General features: G+C 43.4%; 1 protein-coding gene across 7 annotated transcripts in view; it reads left to right on the top strand.

Annotated features, from left to right (window-relative positions):
* Nucleotides 1-14003, top strand: part of LOC100877010 (uncharacterized) — a 72029-nt gene extending 58026 nt beyond the window's left edge. For 6 of the 7 annotated variants that reach the window (XM_076539373.1, XM_012294972.2, XM_076539372.1 and 3 more), the window contains 8 exons: nucleotides 695-891; nucleotides 953-1070; nucleotides 2557-2796; nucleotides 5406-5563; nucleotides 9659-9774; nucleotides 9835-10045; nucleotides 10948-11421; nucleotides 11747-14003. In XM_076539373.1, coding sequence (XP_076395488.1) covers nucleotides 695-891; nucleotides 953-1070; nucleotides 2557-2796; nucleotides 5406-5563; nucleotides 9659-9774; nucleotides 9835-10045; nucleotides 10948-11421; nucleotides 11747-13709 — 3477 coding nt within the window. In that variant the 3' untranslated portion in view covers nucleotides 13710-14003. The remainder of the gene's footprint in view (nucleotides 1-694; nucleotides 892-952; nucleotides 1071-2556; nucleotides 2797-5405; nucleotides 5564-9658; nucleotides 9775-9834; nucleotides 10046-10947; nucleotides 11422-11746) is intronic. The other variant, XM_076539375.1, reaches the window with a different exon arrangement.
* The last annotated feature ends 5940 nt before the right edge of the window (nucleotides 14004-19943 follow it).

Genomic DNA, 19943 nt, shown 5'->3' with positions numbered 1-19943 from the left:
ACCCCAAATTCTATTATACTGAGTTGGACTCACCCCGAATTCTATCGCACCGAGTTGGATTCACCCCGAATTCTATCACGCCGAGTTGGGCTCACCCCGAATTCTATCGTGCTTAATTGGACTTACCCCAAATTCTATCGCGTTGAGTTTGACTCACCCCGAATTCTATCGCGTGGAGTTGGACTCACCCCGAATTCTATCGTGGCTAATTGAACTTACCCCAAATTCTATCGCGCCGAGTTTGACTCACCCCGAATTCTATCGCGTGGAGTTGGACTCGCCCCGAATTCTATCGCACCGAGTTGGACCCACCCCGAATTCTATTATGCCGAGTTCGACTCACCCCAAATTCTATTACCCCGAATTGGGTCTATACCGAATTAGACCCATCCCAAATTGTACCCACCCCAAATTCTGTTATCCAAACTTGCACCCACCCCAAATTGGACCCACCCCGAATTCTCCATCACCGAATATTCTCCCCCAAATTCCACCCCATCGAACAACAATCTAATTACCTTCGAATATACAAAAAAAATCCCAAACCGGTCCAGCATCGACCAAAAGCTCGCAGAGAGGAAACGTCACGCGATTCAAGCCCCAACCGGAAGAAATATTGTTTCTCGTCACCGGTTCTCGTACGTGTGGAGTACGTCCACCGCTCTAGTGAGAAATGGCTGGAATCATTTTTCAGGTTGCCCACGCTCTAAACTGTCCCACCACGACCGACAGCGATTTGGCGCTTTGTTTGCGTGGACAGGATGTGGACACACTACTGAACGTGAAGATCCACAAGCCGAACTATGTGCCAGCGTTCGCGCCGCTGATCGATAACGCGGTCATTCCGGACAAGCCTCTGAATTTAATGAAAAATCCTCAGCTGTTTGGCAGGTATGTTTCCCAAGAACGAGCCGGGTGTCATTGACGTTGAATTATTTTTTTCTCGCATCAGATTCGATTTGATGTACGGCGTCACCGAATCGGAGAAGTTTCATATTCTGCCACCGGTGGCTTTGCTGCACGGCATGCTGGATGGACAGAGGGACGATGTTCTGAGGGAACATGCGAAGGTATTGCAAATACTCTTTGCTTTCTGATGCGAATTATTTTTAAGAGGAGCATTTGGGGTCTCATTTAGTAAAGAGGGTGATAGAATAGTATAGACAAGGAGATGGTCAAAGATTGCGTTTGTATGTAGTGTAGTAGATGCTGAAATTCTACGCTTTATAATTGCTTGCGTTGTATCACCACGTTCTATAATTCTATCCGCTGTAATTCCATGCGTCGTATCAACACGCGCTGTAATTCTATCCGCTGTAATTCCACGCGTCATATTACCACGCGCTGTAATTCTATCGGCTGCAATTCCACGCGTCGTATTACCACGCGCTGTAATTCTATCCGCTGTAACTCCACGCGTTGTATTACCATGCGCTGTAACTCCATCCGTTGTAACTCCACGCGTCGTATCACCACGCGCTGTGATTCCACGCGTCGTATCACCACGCGCTGTAATTCCATGCGTCGTATCACCACGCGCTGTAATTCCATGCGTCGTATCACCACGCGCTGTAATCCCATGCGTCGTATCACCACGCGCTGTAATTCCATCCGCTGTAATTCCACGCGTCGTATCACCACGCGCTGTAATTCCACGCGCCGTATCACCACGCGCTGTAATTCCATCCACTGTAATTCCACACGTCGTATCACCACGCGCTGTAATTCCATGCGTCGTATCACCACGCGCTGTAATTCCACGCGCCGTATCACCACGCGCTGTAATTCCATCCACTGTAATTCCACGCGTCGTATCACCACGCGCTGTAATTCCACGCGTCGTATCACCACGCGCTGTAATTCCATCCGCTGTAATTCCACGCGTCGTATCACCACGCGCTGCGATTCCATCCGCTGTAATTCCACGCTTTGTACCACCATGCGCTGTAATTCCACGCATTGTGATTACTACGTGCCGTGATTCCACGCACCATAATTCCATCCGCTGTTATTCCACGCTTTATACCATCACGCTCTATAATTTCTCCTCAGCGTTTAACTTTTTCTATTTCTACCTTAAGTTATAAATTTAACGGGTTAAATTTGAGGGTTAACATCAATTCTATTTTAGGGGACAGTTGGTTTGTTCTATTTGAACTGAAACGAAAATATTCATGTGTTTTACCAGTGTAGAGGAACAGATTAATGTATTGATTTATGTGAAATATCGACTAGGGAATATTAGTCCATGTTTATTGAATTAACTGAATATAGCCTTTGTCAATAAAATAGTATTCGGTATAAACACAGCATTGATTACATCAGTAAACATTAATCGTATGCAATTTATTAAAGATATTAAATTTATCATTCCTCTGATTCACTTATCGCCCTTTACAGAGTGAAATATATTGAAAAGGTAAAGATTATCGTGGAAAAGTGTTAAAGGAAATGGTAGTTTGAAGGGGAAGCATTCGTGCGTACATCGATATCGAATTCACCGGGATTCACGTAGCGTTCGGATAATAAAGCGATGCCATATTTCTTTCACGGTAGGCAACGCACGAGCTGGAGGCCGAATTAATTCTGTCAAAGATTCTGGAACAATACGGCGATTTCTCGGACGGTTTCACGAACGAGTACGCCTTGAAGAATCGGGATCTCGTACTGGAGGCGATTTCCGATAGCGGGACCGTGGCGCCATTAATAATGACCGCGAATTTACATTCACGGGCGAACCCGAAGAGTTACATGTACGTTTTCTCGCATCCGAAAGCGATGCAGGACTACTCCGGCGTAAGTACGTTTCCACATACACGTATCTTCACCGTACATCAATTTGCATAAAAATGCACTGCGAGGCTGCTGGCTCTTTCCGGGACAATCGTAACAAATGAACTTCACCTTCGCCCTTTTACTTCTATTTCTACCAACCTTGCAATTTAACCTTTAATTCCTTTATATTCCTCGACCAAATGATTTATTCACGTCCATAAAATATTAAATCGTTCTGATTGAAGTTTGAATAGTTTACTAGATTTTATATATAACATTCAATAAATAAATTTTGCAATTTTGGTCGTCAGGACAGGTGCTGAAAATTCAGCGAAATTATTTATAGTATCGAGAGGAATTTTTGATAACAACAGGTTAAGGGATGAAATTGAAAGATGTTCTTAGTAGGCTGTCTGACCACAAACATATGTTAACTTACATCCAGTTTATGAAAATCATACAAACGTGAATGTAGAGGGTGAATGTAGCAGAAGGGAAGGAGAAAAACGTTGGAAGATCGTGATTCGACTGCAGACCTAACCCTTACCTGAGTCTCTTACGCAACAGTGGCCCTTCCGGCATTAAATCCGCGGTACCGAAGAAATCCAGGATAATACAGTATCGTGGCACGCAGTGCAGTCTCCTTGGTGACCCGACGATTTCATCCGGGTCAAGGATCCGGAAGCTGGGTAGAAATATTAAGGTGGCGCATAAATCGAGCTCTTCCTCCGTGGAAACTGGAGCACGTACGATTAGACGCTGTACTTTGCATTTTATTCATTTTCTCAGCGGCAGATTCCTTAGCCGTCGTAGCAGGGAGCATGACCTACTGGCTATTCATTGTGTTGGTGCTCGCGCGAGAGAAAAATCCCGGCTACGAACCCATTTGGAGCCAAGCCAACTATTTTTATCGCCGCTGCGTGCCGGCCTGTTACGCTGGCCGCGGCTACACTGACTGGCGGTGTCGTTAAACCGAATGTAACAGCGTTTCTGGTTTTCAACTCGGGCTCAGAGGGGTTGGACCGCTGTTAGATATGAAATTTACGAACGACGGGGCTGTAGACGTTCCAACGGTATGGGACGCTGGATCGTTTAACCCCTATCGCCGCCATAGTCGCTGCCCGGAAACGACGATCGCCGACAAATTGAGAGATTTGTTTCGACGATTAAGACATACCACGCTGAACTTTTCCCTTTTTCTAGTTGTCATTCATAACTTTCGCGTAGATCCACATAGGTTAGCTCCAACAGCACAACCACACAAGTAGTCATCTCACATGTGGTCCCATAAATTCATTTCTCAATGTTCAAGCTGACTATGTGTCCACATAACCTTCTAATCCTTGTGTATATCCACATAGTGTGGCCCAACAGCAAAATCTCACAAGTAGTCATTAGATCCAATAATAAATTCGTTTCTCAATGTTCAAGCTGACTATGTGTCCACATAACCTTCTAATCCTTGTGTATGTTCACATAGTTTGGTCCAACAGCAAAATCTTACAAGTAGTCATCAGATCCACAAATAAATTTATTTCTCAATGTTCAAACTGACTATGTGTTCACATAATCTTCTAATCCTTGTGTATGTTCACATAGTGTGGTCCAACAGCAAAATCTTACAAGTAGTCATCAGATCCACAAATAAATTTATTTCTCAATGTTCAAACTGACTATGTGTTCATATAATCTTCTAATCCTTGTGTATATCCACATAGTTTGGTCCAACAGCAAAATCTTACAAGTAGTCATCAGATCCACAAATAAATTTATTTCTCAATGTTCAAACTGACTATGTGTTCACATAATCTTCTAATCCTTGTGTATGTTCACATAGTGTGGTCCAACAGCAGAATCTCACAAGTAGTCATTAGATCCAATAACAAATTCATTTCTCAATTTTCAAGCTGACTATGTGTCCACATAACCTTCTAATCCTTGTGTATGTCCACATAGCTTGAGCCAACAGCAAAATCTCACAAGTTGTCATCAGCTTCAACAATAAATCCCACAGTTCACAGTATCCAAGCTGACCATGTGTCCACATAACCTCCTAATCCTTGCATAGATCCACATAGTTTAACTCCAATAGTATTTCACAAGTAGTCATCAGCTCCAACAATAAATCCCACAGTTCACAGTATCCAAGCTGATCATCTGTCCACATAACCTCCTAATCCTTGCATAGATCCACATAGTTTAGCTCTAATAGTATCTCACAAGCAATCATCAGATCCAGTAATAAATCCCACAGCTCACAGTATCCAAGCTGACCATGCATCCACATAACCTTCTAACCCTTGCACATATCCCCAAAATTTTCTCCAACAACAAAATCTCAAAACTAGTCATCAGAACCAATAATAAATCAATATCACAACGTTCAACCTGACCACGTCCATAAAAATTAATCCTTGCAAATAGCAAAAGAGAAATCGATGTATCGATTGTTGAGAATAGGGCAACGGGTTACGATCGCAGAGTGGAGGAAGTTAATAACAATGGCCGTGGTTGCGGAGGAGCACTCTTGACCGTTCTTCTGGTCGGTGAAATTTCGGCGACCCGAGCCGAAACTTTGTTTCAATGGGAAAGTATGTATATATCATCGAGTGGCCTCGTTATGCTTGCAGCAACAACGGCAGCGCACGGTTCACGGCGAGGAGCTGCCCTATGTGCTGGGGGTGCCTCTTGACGGCGGTAAATACGACTTGCGTCGCAGATACAACATCGGCGAAACTCTCTTCTCCGAGGCTATGATGAACTGGTGGTGCAGTTTCGCGTACGTGGGGTGAGTTTTGTTTGCGTTTTGCATGCGCACCCTTTTGTGCGTTTGTGCGAACGGGTCTGAACGTTTTTATTTTTCTTCCCTTTTCTACGGCTCTTTTGTTTCCTTTCTTTCAATTGCTGGTGTACGCATAGTCTACTTACGAGCAGTATTTAAAAAGGTGAGCCTTCTAAGGGAGGTGTAAAGTAGCTGCGAAAAAAAACTTTCACAATGCGCATAAATCGTGAAAGCCGATAGAATTAAAAAGAATGGGTATTTGTTATAGGATTTAAGTTTAGACAGCGTTAAATTGATTGGATAGTAAAAGGATTACGGACCCCACTTTACCTAAAAGCTTCTGCATCTTCTAATATATTTTTACGCATCAAATAAACGCTTTTATCGATTCGAACGCGCTCGCATTTTGTTTGCCTATATTTCGTGTATTCCGATAACAATGGAAGGGGAAATAAAGTTACGGCCATGCGTTTGACGTAACAGCTTTATTTTTCAAACGCCTCCTATAACTCGCGTGTAATCAGAATGCCTTTCTGCTCGCTGTTCTACAGCGTTTAATCGCGTTTAATAAGCTACAGGGTTGCCGCGTGTGCACGGTAAATAACGGAACCAATTGAACGGGGTTCGCCCCATTTAACTTACGTTTTAATTATTGCATTCCATTTATGGAAGATTGAAAATCCTGTGAATTAGAAAAAGCCCTTCTTTTATCGCCCTTTTCGAACCATCCTGTACTTACAGCGGGTTAAATAATAAATTTGAAAATCCGTGCCAACGACCTATCGTTTGCCAGAATTTTTTTATCGTCGTTTTATGATCAAAGCTGACGAGGCTTTATAGAAATTTGGCGAAATAATCGGAGCGGCGCAAACACGGGCGCAGAAACAATTTCGTGGTTGTACAAGTGCCACACGGGAAATTTTCCACCCCTCTGAAAATTCATTATTAACCGACCGATGGAAAATAGACCGACGGGTTTTCAAACATGATTTTCAATTACCCGTCCCGTGAATATTTATATTTTTCTTCGTCGTTTGCTTTGGTACACTCTAACGCGCCGCATAATTATATTTCCAGAAAGAGATTGGCATTTTCGCGAAAAATCAACGAAACTTTCATATTTTATGCCCGTGTTTATCCGGTATAATGAAAATTCGAGAGTAACAAAAGAGGAAATATAAAAACTCGCATTTTATTAGAGTCTTCGAATCAATGGAAGTGCAATTTCGTGCGTTTCGACCCTCCGCTTTTTCCGACGATATAAAAAGCGGCCGAAAATTGCTTCAAACTTGCAATAAAATTCGCCTCCCTTCGGGAGAGGTTTTTGGCGTTTGTTTTTGAATATAAACCACCGCTAGGAAACGACGCCCGTTCGAAATAAAGTACGGACCAGTTTCGTTCGCGAGTTGCCCGCCAGCAATTTGACGCTCGTTATTCGCAGCGTGGGGTATCAATGAATTAACGGTCCGATACGTCAGCCATTTTAATTTTCTCGGTACAAGCAGATTACCTATATATACAAATTGCTCGCAAATTTCATTTCCAACGGCGAGGAGGAAGGGGGCCAATCGATTCGGTTGTTTTATCCTCGCGAGCACGAAATTTCTCTCGTATTTCATCGGACGTTCGCTCACGCGTCAGAAGATAATTTCGAAAACGAACTTCACCCGATATCGTGTGTAAGTCACGTTTTTTGCGTATCTCATCGATTCGACACCCATAGACCCGTGCTACGAATAACACGCGAGGGATTAACAAGAATTCTTTTTACATAAGGATGGTAAGCTGTCTTCCAACAGCTGCTCGGGGTTGGTAGTTTTTTTCGCCGAATGCATATGCATCGCGACACGTTGGATCACGAGGAACTGGGTCGATCCAATTAAGCGAAACAAAGCTGTTTAATGCACGTGGCGACGAAAGGAGACACCGACGTGTGTACCGCACACCTCGTGACACCGGCTGATCGATATCGCGCGTGTCACTCTGTCCTCCTCGTAAGAATACATCAGCCCTGGTTGCAGCGATGCAACGGGCTGCATAAACGGAGGGCGTGGCGCGTCGCTATGCAACTTCGTAACCGGAAACCTACTGTCAATAAGGACGCACGTCGAAAAGACTAATTATCTGGTAAACGATACGGTTCGCCCTGAGGAAGCGGTGTATTTACCCTCATCAACCCTTATACCCTTGTGACATTACCTCTTTTAACACTAAACCTACCGGTGCAATGTGTACGTAATTTGAGATGGAAAATGAAGTCAAAAAATAAATAAACGAGAAAACATAAATTGGTACACACATTAATTCTTTGTCTTGGTGAAGATCAATGGGGATATCAGAAGAATCAATTTAACAAATTGTATCATTTATAATAAAGATCTTGTAGAACTGTCATTTAACCGGTTTAGTAGTTTTAGTGTTAATAATAATTTTATACTTGTTGCATTCTTGTAACGTTACCAATGGAAATTGTAACGACATGGACATTGTAAATTAATTCTCTCATTAGCATGAATGAGACAGATGAATTTGGAAACCGAAAAGTGAAATTATTTTTAGGAACAGTTAGAGAGTGATTGTCCGCTGAGAGTACAATTTTAACGCAGAATAAAAAAAAATGCATAAAAATTTCGATATCGTACTGGTTTCTCGATATTTGAGCACGGAGAACGATATCATTTTACACCTGCCGCGTGAAACAGTAGAGTTTGCCAATTCTGTAAAAATTTATTGAAAATTCCACGGAGTTATTATTTTGCCTCGTAGCTTTGGCAATAAAAATCAGCCATGTCAATGGAAAATATGTATTTAAATGCAGTTAAATAAATGATGACTATTGTGACACACAATTTGTAAAGATCTTAATTAGTAGAAACGTGATTTTCGAAATGAACAGCGATGCTAATGAATAAATTCTCAACGGTACAATACAACCACGTGACATACGTTGCACAAATGTTTGATTTATTAAAACTCATAGCCTGAACAAATAATTACGAGGTGCGCATTCACGTAGACTCCGTGTTTTCTCTTCAATTCCGTATCTGAATTAAATGCAGCATCTGTATTTGCAACACCTCGATACTGCTAATTAAAGCAATTAAAAGCTACGACGGGGCAATGTGAATTAAATTCATTGCGAATTTCAATATAATTTTGCCTTCATTCTTTAAATTACGCTCATCTGTGTTTCCTGCTATTTTGCGGGAGAGCATTTGGGATCTCATTATTTTTTAGTAAAGAGGATGATAAAATAGTGTAGACTTGGAGATGGTCGAAGATTACATTTATTTGTGGTGTATTAGTAATTGGAATTCCACGCACTGTAATTCCACGCGTCGTATCACCACACGCTGTAATTCCACGCACTGTAATTCTACGCGTCGTATCACCACACGCTGTAATTCCACGCATTGTAATTCCACGCGTCGTATCACCACACACTGTAATTCCACGCGTCGTATTACCACGCGCTGTAATTCTATCCACTGTAATTCCACGCGTCATATTACCACGCGCTGTAATTCTATCCGCTGCAATTCCACGCGTCGTATCACCATGCGTTGTAATTCTATCCGCTGGAATTCCGCGCATCGTATTACCACGCGCTGTAATTCTATCCGAGGCAATTCCACGCGTCGTATTATCATGCGCTGTAATTCCATCCGCTTGTAACTCCACGCGTCGTATCACCACGCGCTGTAATTCTATCCGCTGCAATTCCACGCGTCGTATTACCACGCGCTGTAATTCCACGCGTCGTATCACCACGCGCTGTAATTTTATCCGCTGGAATTTCACGCGTCGTATTACCACGCACAGTAATTCTATCCGCCGTAATTCCACGCTTTGTACCACCACATACCGTAATTCCACGCATTGTGATTACTACGCGCCGTGATTCCACGCACCGTAATTCCACCCACTGTAATTCCACGCCTTATACCACAATTCGCCACAATTCCACACGTCATACATTGACACAAGTTGCACCACCACACATCATAATTACATACATTACATAACGACGTTGTTACCGTCCCTTAAGTCATCACAAATAATTTCTGCGAAAAAATTCCCCAAAAATTCTATGGTTTCCAGAAATCCAAATATAGCAAAGCGCTATCCTTATCTGACGGACGGACCCAGGGAATGGAGCAAATACGAAATCGAATGGCCCGAATACGACCCACAGAATCAGACCTATCTAAACCTAAGTAAGTCCTGGAAACCTTAATTGTTTGAAAATTTCTTAAATGCCTGCCCCATTCGTGCAGCCATACCACCGAAGACAGGTTCGCACTACCGCTCAGAGGAGATGCAATTCTGGAACGAGTACCTGCCAGACATGCTTCGTCATCCGAGCAAAGACATTCTGCTGTCGATTCGACCGAAAGGACCACGACCACAGATTCTCGACATAGCGGACGGAATTGGAAAGTACGGGAACACGAGCGCCAACAGGAACTACGAAACTCCTGGTATCAGGTTGGTAACGTGTTTCGAGAATAGATACTGGATTACTGACGAAAGTTCCACGAACGGCAAGAACAATGATAAACTAAGAATATTTTAATTTTAATATTTTAATTAAACGAGATTCGTCTAACGAACGATCCCTGAGCAAATTGATTTAATTTCAAATCAATTGAGCTGACAGGAGCTTAAACGCGTTTCACTTATATAAAATGCACCTTGCACGACGCACCGCTTTATTCAATTTCAATTTTTATTCACGGGACGCTCAGCGATGGTAGCGTTAATTGAAAAATTAAAAATACTCATTTCCGCGCACCTTTATGTCGGCACATGCCAGCATTGTTTTTCACTGTGCACTGAATATTTAATGAAACGTCACTTGCACCCCATTGCATTCAACCCCTTTCTATCTGCGTTTAAGCTGTCCGTATCGTGCCGACTGAATGGAATTTATTCAACTCCAGCACGATAAAATGAAAGATTCGCGTTATCTGGAGTCTACCAATCAGGCTCGTGCACGTTTGGAAAAAAGTAAAATAAAATAATGAGCCGTCGTGAACACCCTACCGCTGGCTAATTAAATACGCTGTAGGGACGCCTTCATTTCTTTCAACCGCTTTAGCTACATATTCGAATTATACTTTCACACTTAAACCCTTCATAAATTACAAGAAATAAAATTACCTTTATTTAAATAAAAGGACTTTATTAAACAGGAAACAGTTAAATAGACTAGTGTAGCCATGTTTAAAATCATGTTATATTTTCACACATTACAGTTCAATCTCTGTAATCAGTCCGAACAAGTACTACAACACTGAACATACTAGTCTACACTTTGCAGTGATTTCTCCAAAGATCATAATTAAAATTGCAACAGCAACCCTGGAATTTACCCATTCTGTTTTCAGCTACGGCAGCGATCACTCAACGATGCCCACAGCCTCAGAGGAGCGATCAACAACCCCGGAATCAACGTCCGGAACAGTGGACGAAAGCATTCCGCAGCCCAGTATGCCAAAGAGTTCGTCCGTGATCACGATGTTGACCGGTTTCGGTGTAGTGTTTCTGTTGATCAACTTCACCGCGTTCCTCTTCCTATACTGCAAGAAGCAGGACGCGAAGACGAAAGGCTTGAAGAGACGGGTCAGTCAAAAGGAGGACCCGAAACGAGCGAAATCGGACAAATACGAGAATCACTACGGCGAGCTGGGGTACAAGAGTGACAGCAAGCCGGACTTGAACGACGTGATAAAGAACGATAAAGCGTACGACAACAACTCGAACTTTGGCAGACGTTCGAAACTGTCCAGACAGAATTCCGGCTCCACGATAGACACTCACATCAAGGTTAGGGAATGGATACAGCAGGAGATCGTTCACAGGTCGGTAGAGATCTTCGCGTTTCCTTGCACGAATTCGCTGGCTGATTGGTCGATCGAACGAACCGTGGAAGCAGTTTCAATAATCTAATTAGCGGTTGCATCTAAAGACTCGTCGAGCTGACTCGTCGGAATCGACGTTCCAGCTGTTTTCGCCATTCGATTTCGGTTCGACAGAATTTACTTAGTCGAGAGTTTCCTTGATCAAAGAGGATCGATCTGGAAAGTTGCGAAGTCGAAACGTGGATTTAAATGAATTGCTGAGTCTGTCGAATCGGAACGAACCTTTTTTGTTTGATTTTCTTCATAAATATGTTATCTGTTGAAGGTGTTCGCCGAGATTTTTGCGGAAGACTCGAGAGACGCTGCAGAAGGAGCACGAGGACAAGCTCACGAAACAACAGGAGGAGGAGAAGAAGAGGTTAGAAGAGGAGCTGCTGAAGGAGAGAAAGGAGGAGCCAATTTACGACGAGAACCCCGCACTCGTGGTGCGACCTGGCAAGAAGTCAAAGCTACCGAAGGTGTCGGTGGCCATCGACGCCACACCCGCGACCAGGACCGAGTCGATTCTGAATCAAGTTCCCATCGAGTTGGCGAAAGGTGTAGATCCCGCAGAGACGTTCAACAACAGCGACTATCCTTTGGATCAGTTGCAAATCGCTCCTCAGGTGGTCGTCATAGAGCACCATCACTCCAGAAGTGACCCGTTGCCCATGGAGAGCGTGCTGAAGAGCGTCAAAACAAACTTCTCCACGCCCAGAATATACGAGTCTGACTCCGGGAGCGCCAGCAGCCTGTACGCGAAGATTAATCCTAAATTGAAGTCCCGGCTGCCTCGAGTGGACCTCGGGACCAGCCCTGAAGAACCCGTCGCGAATCAAACCGAGGACATCTACATAAACATGGGACCAAAACTCACCACGTTCGCCGTGAATCCTCCATGCGACATAAACGTAACCTGCAGAGAGCCGGTCGCTCAAAGGGAGTGCGTCAGTCCCGAAGAAGCCCTGAGGACGATCAAACGCAGAAACTATCCGAAGGTCCTTCCGGACATCGAGAAAAGGCGATCGCTGCCGGCACCCAGCAGCCTGTTCGTTCCCAAACAGCACGCCAATTCTCTGAAGGACTACAGAAGCGGATTGCAATCCCATCAGCCACCTCAACCGCCTCCAAGGATGTTCGGTCCCTCCAAGAGCCTGGACTTCGCGGAGGAGGGCGAGAATCAGTACGAGACAGAGTCGATTACCACCAACCTCCACGTCGGTCCTTTGGTCAAGAAGCAGGATTATTCCGGGAAGAACAACTCCGATCCCAGCATTATCGACTCTCTGGACGACAGAATCGATAGAGCAAGAACGCAAGCAGGTGGCAGCGTGGACACGATCTACTCGAACCCCATGTGTCCCGTCCACGGAATGCCCATTTCCCAGAGCATGGACAAGAATTTGGGCAAGCCTGCCGGGCTGCTGGAGTCCGGCATCGGTAATCCTAACTGGTACAAGTCGTCCGGGAACGAGACGTCCATATCGACGGCGTCGTCCGAGCCACGGATCATTGGCAGGGAAGTGGACAAGCAGTTCGGTGGCTCTAATTGGGACACCAGAGTGCCCGCCATGGAACCCAGGATCGTGATCACGCCCAGAGTGGGCAACCTCTTAGGTCAAGCGAACCAGAACTTGAGCCAGACAGTGGTGAATCTAGCGAGCGCCTCCGCCGACCGGGTTGATCAGGAACCTAAAATGACCGTCCTGCTAGACACAAGCAGAAGCAAATCCAATACGAATTCGGTGGAGCAGTTGCCCGAGTCGACCTCAGACGCGAGGGCAGTCGTGAGTCCCGAGAGGAAAGAACCGCGGATAATAATCACGCCGAGGGACACCAAAGGACCGTCGAACTTGAAGCAGCCCAAGATCATCATCAAACCGACGTCCAGCTTGCAAAGGACCAGGGATCACAGGAACATCCCCAAAGTGTCGGCCATTCCTCCGCCAGAGGCTCAGAGCTGTCAAAGCGTCGAAAAGCCGGCGTTGAAAGAGAAGCCGAAGGTTACGAGGATCCCGTCGTTCTCACGACGCAAAGATGAGCCCTCGAGCGGAATCGAGGGGTACCCGGAGAAGACGGAAATCGTGCAGAGGGTGGAGGCGGTGACCAGCAAAGTGGTGAATGCGAGTGTCGACGGGAAGTCGAGCATTCCGCTGCTGAAGAAAGAGGCTGACAAGTCTTCCAGTACAGACTCGTCTACCAATACGAACACTGGCACGATCAAGAAGAAACCGGTGAACAGGAAGTAAGCCATATTGCGGTTGGCCATATAAGACACTGATTCCATCGATGACGTCTCATCGACGTATCGGATGATACGAGACGTCATAGGATCCTGTGATGGGACACATTGGATGATGTTGACTCTTTTATTACTGCAAGATTAAATGGACAGTAACGAGTAAGATGTTACATGTAAATATAATTTTTGATAATTGTAGCAATTAAGATCAAAACGCCAATTTTGATATATTATTTTTACTGAAGCTGTATGAGAATTTGTACTTTTCATTTAAGACTGTACTCATAAATACCTAACCACATTTACTTCGTTTAATCGCACCTTTGTATGTCCCTATCATCTTGATAGACAGAATGCAATTGTACCTTCTTAAAGAACCATTCTCTCCGTTTACAGTAAGCTTAAAATAAATGATTTTCATAATATTTTTCCGGAGAAGAGTGTTTCGAGTAAAGTGTCGCGGCTAGTCTTCGGTTATCATTTTTCAGTAAGCGACTGGCGTGCCATTTATCTTGCAACTTTATCCGAGGAACTTTATTATTAAGTGAAACAAAGTCTATAAGTCATAGCGTTGATGGCGGTGAAGTCCGAGGGAGGAAAGGCGCCACGTTCTTGCGTTCGCGAATCGAATTGACTCAAGTCGTAATGCGATTTCCTTGCGGAAAATTTCATTTTCTGCGGTGTCCATGATCTTTGACCACATTACTCGTTCCTCTGACTGTTCCTCTGACCAAAGGTTTCGAGAGGAACATGTGTGAATTAAATCATACATGACAAGAGTTATGAGAACCCTCAAACTACAGCGAAACTATCAACGTGAAGTGTGCAAATATAAAGCATGATGAAGTGTGTAAATATGAAGAGAGTGTAAAAGTGGTACGTGAAAATTGCAGTATAAAGCGAGACAACGTGAAGAGAGCATCGATGAAGTTAAAAACACAGGGTTACAAAAAACAGAATGTAGATAGATTGTAGTTATATTGCAACGAGCAATCGGGAACTAACAAATTTTTAGGTTGTAGGTTTTCCGGTTGGACACCGATATATTTTTCTACACGATTTCATAAAACACCATAGAAAATATTTGCACGGGCGATAGCAGTCTTTTTGCACGCCACCGTTCAATTGCAGCGTTATGGCGGCGAAGCGCGATCGATGAATATTGTTTGCTCGTAATAATACCATGCAACTAATACTCGTTCTTGTATCACTTTTTCTACCGTTATACGATCGCGTTTTTTAGTACGAATCAATCGTGTTTCGATACTCGATTGAAATATCGTTGTTGGCGCGAGAATATTGTCTCGTAAAATGTTTCGGCGTTGAAACAATGGGGCTTACAAGTGAATCGGACCCTTTATAAAGTGTGTAACCATCGACCTTTTTTCGTATTTGTCCGCAAGATATACACGCTTGTGGTGTAAATACCAGACATTTGTCCAGGTTCGGTAAAGAAATACAAAGCACTAAATCCTTTGTCCCGAAACAGTTCACTTTTAATCCAGAACATCCCTGAAATTATTTTAGAACTTCAACCTCTGTTGGAATTAATGAAGTTGCATTTGTAATTTAATATTGAACTACTTTCGGAATTGTGGTTGGAGCTTTTGAATTCAGTTCACAAGTTGCAAACAGATCATAAATAACTCCCAAACTTTATATTCTGTTATGGAATCTTTTGGTCTTTGTTCTTGATGAGAACCTTTTCTTCGAAACTTAGAGCGAAACTTGATATTTAGAATGGAGTTCCGGATTACAATAATCTTACAAGGCGCAATTAATTAGTTGGATTACAACATAATCCATAACGATCTGTGTAATACAGAGTCTGTAATACCATCGGTTACAAGAGAGTACAAATCATGTCATGACGATACGATCTGAACCAGAACTCGATAACGCAACAACGTTGAGTATTTAAATTACACAATAAAATTATTTCGCTATCAAACGTTTCCATATGTTTGCTCCATGATTGTATAGGGATTGATCGAAGTAGAAAATCAGCAGCATACCAATTCAGCATCGGACGAACTCTCGATTTGCCAACGTAATGGCGTGGATTTGATAAATTTGCTCGACGTTAATGGCAAGGGCCACGTGGTCTTCACGAGCTAAGTTTCAGTCCGCCAGCGAGCACGTTTGCTACAGTTTCCGTTCAGACATTCAAAAAGTTACTTCAGAATTTCTCAACTTGTTAAGATTACTTGCAAAACTGGTCTAAATTAAATAATTGTTCTCCTTTGATGGCTCTAGTGTTAAAACTCTGTAGTTTGGAAGGTTCTAACGAAGAGTGTGTATTAAACTGTTTCGTGCTGCATCGTGCCTTTCATATCAGCTGGAATTACATTTGCATCCGGTGATAACGTCAAAGGGTGAACAGAATCGATGATGGAAAATAGTGCGTGTGTCTGTGGCTCGAAGTGCACGTAAGTTGCACACATTCTCGGCTCTGTAACGCGAAAATGTGTCTATGGGCAACGTCGAGCCAATTTGCATTGCTAAACGTCGTTTCACATTCGATTCGCTGCCAGTTCCTTCGTGTTCGATGTTTGCACACGCAGAAATGCATGTCCTCGAGGCTAGAATGGTGGCCTTGCACGGTGGATTTTCAAGGGAAAATGGTTCGCTCAAATAATTTATAAATGTACAAACGATGTTACCGAAAAAAATCTCGTCTAGCCTTTTATGCGAGATAGTAATTTCTATACTTGAAAAATAAACCGAGTTACTGGCAAGAATATAGAAACAATTGGTACGACATTATTAAAGAAAGTGACATTCATATTTCGGATGAACGTAAAAGTAAACAGCTTCCTGTAAATTCAGCGGGGAATTAAACTCTTTCCACCCCAGTAGATAAACCCGGACCGAAAAAAGCTTCCTCAGAAACATATCCTGCATGCCACGAGTTATGAGGGCCAGTCATAAAGTAATAGTGCCTTTGTTATAAAAGGTTTATTCAAGCTGAAAGCTACATGATACGCTTCTGCAAAGGCCGGTATTAAAATATATGTTACTATTAACTTGCCGAAATAGCTACTCGCGAATAATATTAAAATGACGTTTAATTAAAACGCATCTCGGCAGAAATAAATTCGTAAACTTCTACATCGTCTGAAGCATTCCGGAAATATCATGAACGCTCGTTTCACCGTCAATCAATGAGACGTAAAAACGGTATACCTACCCTATCGAGCGCAGCATTAAACAACGAGAAATCCGTCACGAAGCACGGGTCACGACAAACGATCCGATAATGAGGGGAACATTCGTTCGTTCGCGTCAGTGGCCAGCAAATAGCCGGACAATTCGTAGAACGGCTGGTTCGTTGACAATGAAACCGGGTCGAGGGTGGGTGCAGCGACCAGAGGGGAAACAGAGTCTGGAAACAGAGAAACAGGAAACGGCGAGAACTGAACCGAACGATTACCAAGCATTAGTTACGGAGAGCGTAACGCAGTTTCTGGGCGCAGCAGTTTGGAAAGCCGTAATTGCAAGACAACCCCACGGTTGACGGGGGTGGATTACCGGCAACGAGTGCTTACGCGACATCGTGAAACCGTCGTCCAGTCAGCTTGACGAACGGGACACCCGTCTGGATGATGTACGATTGGTATCTGTAATGGATACTGCTTTCTGGATCGAGGAGTCAACTTAAACCAAAACTCAAAATCAACTCATTTCAATTTTAAGATCATAACTATATCGCCAGATTGAATCATTCAAAAGAAGTGTACGTTTAATTTAGCTCTCAAATACTGAAGATCTCATCAAGAGTAGAATGTGAACTGTTTTAAAATAGGTAGACTTTCAGGACGATTGGGAGTAGCTTTTCCGGTGAACGATTAAGGGCTGGAGAGAAATGGTCGGACTTCGTGGAATGTAAATTCGATTCCCATTTCTTAGTGTTTCCAGAAAAGTGCGTGTGCTTGAAATAAAGAGTACAAGGATGATTTCATATAGCAATCGACCCGCGAAGTTGTAGGAATACTTAAATAACAAACTGCATTATGCAGAACCTACTTTAAAATAATCCTTGCAAGAATAAATCTCTCGGGCGAATCGTTTCTGGAATTCATGTTGAGAAAAAGAAGGAGAGATTAATGGTAATCAGATGAATTTTTCCGAGTCTCGATGCTTAGAACAGAACGGAAGCTGTGTCCGTGTATGGATTAAAACGAAACAAGATCAGCCAGATTTATAGTTTCTTTCGTCGAAGTCTTGCCTTCGAAGTGCGCATACTACGCCCGTGCAATATTTGTTTCCTTATGAATAATTCGACGAATCAGAACGGTGGAATAATTCATGACGCGTGTCTCGGTCCTATGTCTGCCTAAGAATATCGTGGATTTATAGAAACGTCTTGAATCTCGGTCGTTGCAGCGACAAACAATCTGACGCGTCGCCTTTAAACTCGGACTAATATCGTGGCCCGTTATCCGGGAATATGGTCGACGGACGGCAAATAAAATTGGAAAAAGATGAGCGCTCGTTTGAACGCGCGAGTTAGGAATGACTGATCGCCTCTCGAGAGTGGTCGCACGCTTCGGAATCGTTGATCATCCCGAAAAGAGCACAACAGATGAAAACGACTAATCGTTGCCACAATTTAACCCCAACTAATAGGTTGTTTAAACGTTCGCTCGTATGTCGGATCGAGAAAAATGCCGGGCCGCTATAAATCCACGCTTTCAACGATATCCGTGTCAGAATGAAACTTGGATGAAATGTAGCCGTATGCATAATGAAGATTTATGGAAATTTAACTCGTGCCTAACTTGTTCTAATGCAATTGTAACTTAAACGCAAACAACTTCCGGAGCAGACCCAACTTGTGTCCAACGCCACACAGGGGCTTGCCCTCAGTTGCTTAGGACAGGTTTGCTTTCGTAACATATGAAGGGGCTTTAATCGTAATGGCTGACTGGACGTTCTACATATATTCCTGGTGTAAATATCAGGGGAAGGAGAAAGTGAAGTGAAGACAGTAACTAAACTAAAGCAGATTGATGGAGATGACGATTTAACGCTGGGAACATATGGTGATAGAACGTGTGACGGGACATTTGACGAGAGGACATGTGGTGATTGAATACGTGGCGAACACTCTAATGGCCACATCTCAGACTAGTCCAAATTTTACACGATACAGATCAAGGGATGTAGGTAGGGTACCTTATTCCTTGGCCATATTCCTAGTTCAACATGAGTTGCACGATACTCAATGCACACATTTGTATAAAAATCTGAACCAAAAGAATGTGATCTAATTCCAACAACTACACCACACTTCAACAACCACACTACTCCGCAAAATTACGTTTGTGATGATTGACGACAAATCCCAGTTTGAAGACCGCCACACTTTTTTCGCTCGCCAGGAAATTGATTCGAAGGTGGCTAACGACGCCAAGAGATTTCTTCGGGAAGAAATTAGGAAATCCTGTCGATAAAAGCTGGCGAGGTGTCTGAGCTTCCCGTACTGGTCGTCGAGTATTTTTCGATTAACGTCATTCAGAGTCCGTTCGTTCTAGATTCGTGTCTGATTAAACAGAGTTCAGGCCTTCTCGCTTTGAGATCTAATTAATCCGACATCGCGTTCGGTCGTTACCACGGACAGTTAGGTAGTCTAACCAACGAGTGGCTTGCATTGTCTCGACAACAATGGCTGGCTCTTGAAGCGGAGGCGGAGATGGAGGGTTGTACTGTGGCCAGCCAAGCGGTACAAATTTATTAATTGGCTCAGGTCGAAGGCAGGAAATTAGGCTTGCTGTACCCACCTCGACATCACAGGACGCGATAATAAGAGACGAATGTAGCCGTCACTGTTTAAGGGTTGATTTGCTCATCGAGCCAGCCTAATTACGCGTCGTTATCACTCTGACTCTGGTCGAATTACCTTCCAAGTAAATTCGTGTGTATGAATATTATGTCGCTGTGTAATTGTATATTTAAGCGTTGGATGAATTGACCTACGAGAATGTGGTTGACTCGTTAAACATGTGCAAGCTTAATTTAAACTTTTGCTACCGTGTCAAATTAGTGTATAGTCCCCAGTATATTAAATTTAAAAACTTAACAACTGTGAAATTTGATACGTGCCTCTGCGGTTGCAGGGATGTGCAGACCTGGACATGAGGTTCTAGCGAGGATTTGGAAATGTGGGACTCTGTCATGTAGAAATATAACCACGTATACATGGATCTCACCAGATGTGACAATGAGGACACATAAGGAT

This window comes from Megachile rotundata, chromosome 14 (genome assembly GCF_050947335.1).
Source record: "Megachile rotundata isolate GNS110a chromosome 14, iyMegRotu1, whole genome shotgun sequence".
Classification (NCBI taxonomy): domain Eukaryota; kingdom Metazoa; phylum Arthropoda; class Insecta; order Hymenoptera; family Megachilidae; genus Megachile; species Megachile rotundata.
The sequence above is the reverse complement of the archived record's forward strand: the minus strand, read 5'-3'. Positions and strand labels throughout refer to the sequence as shown.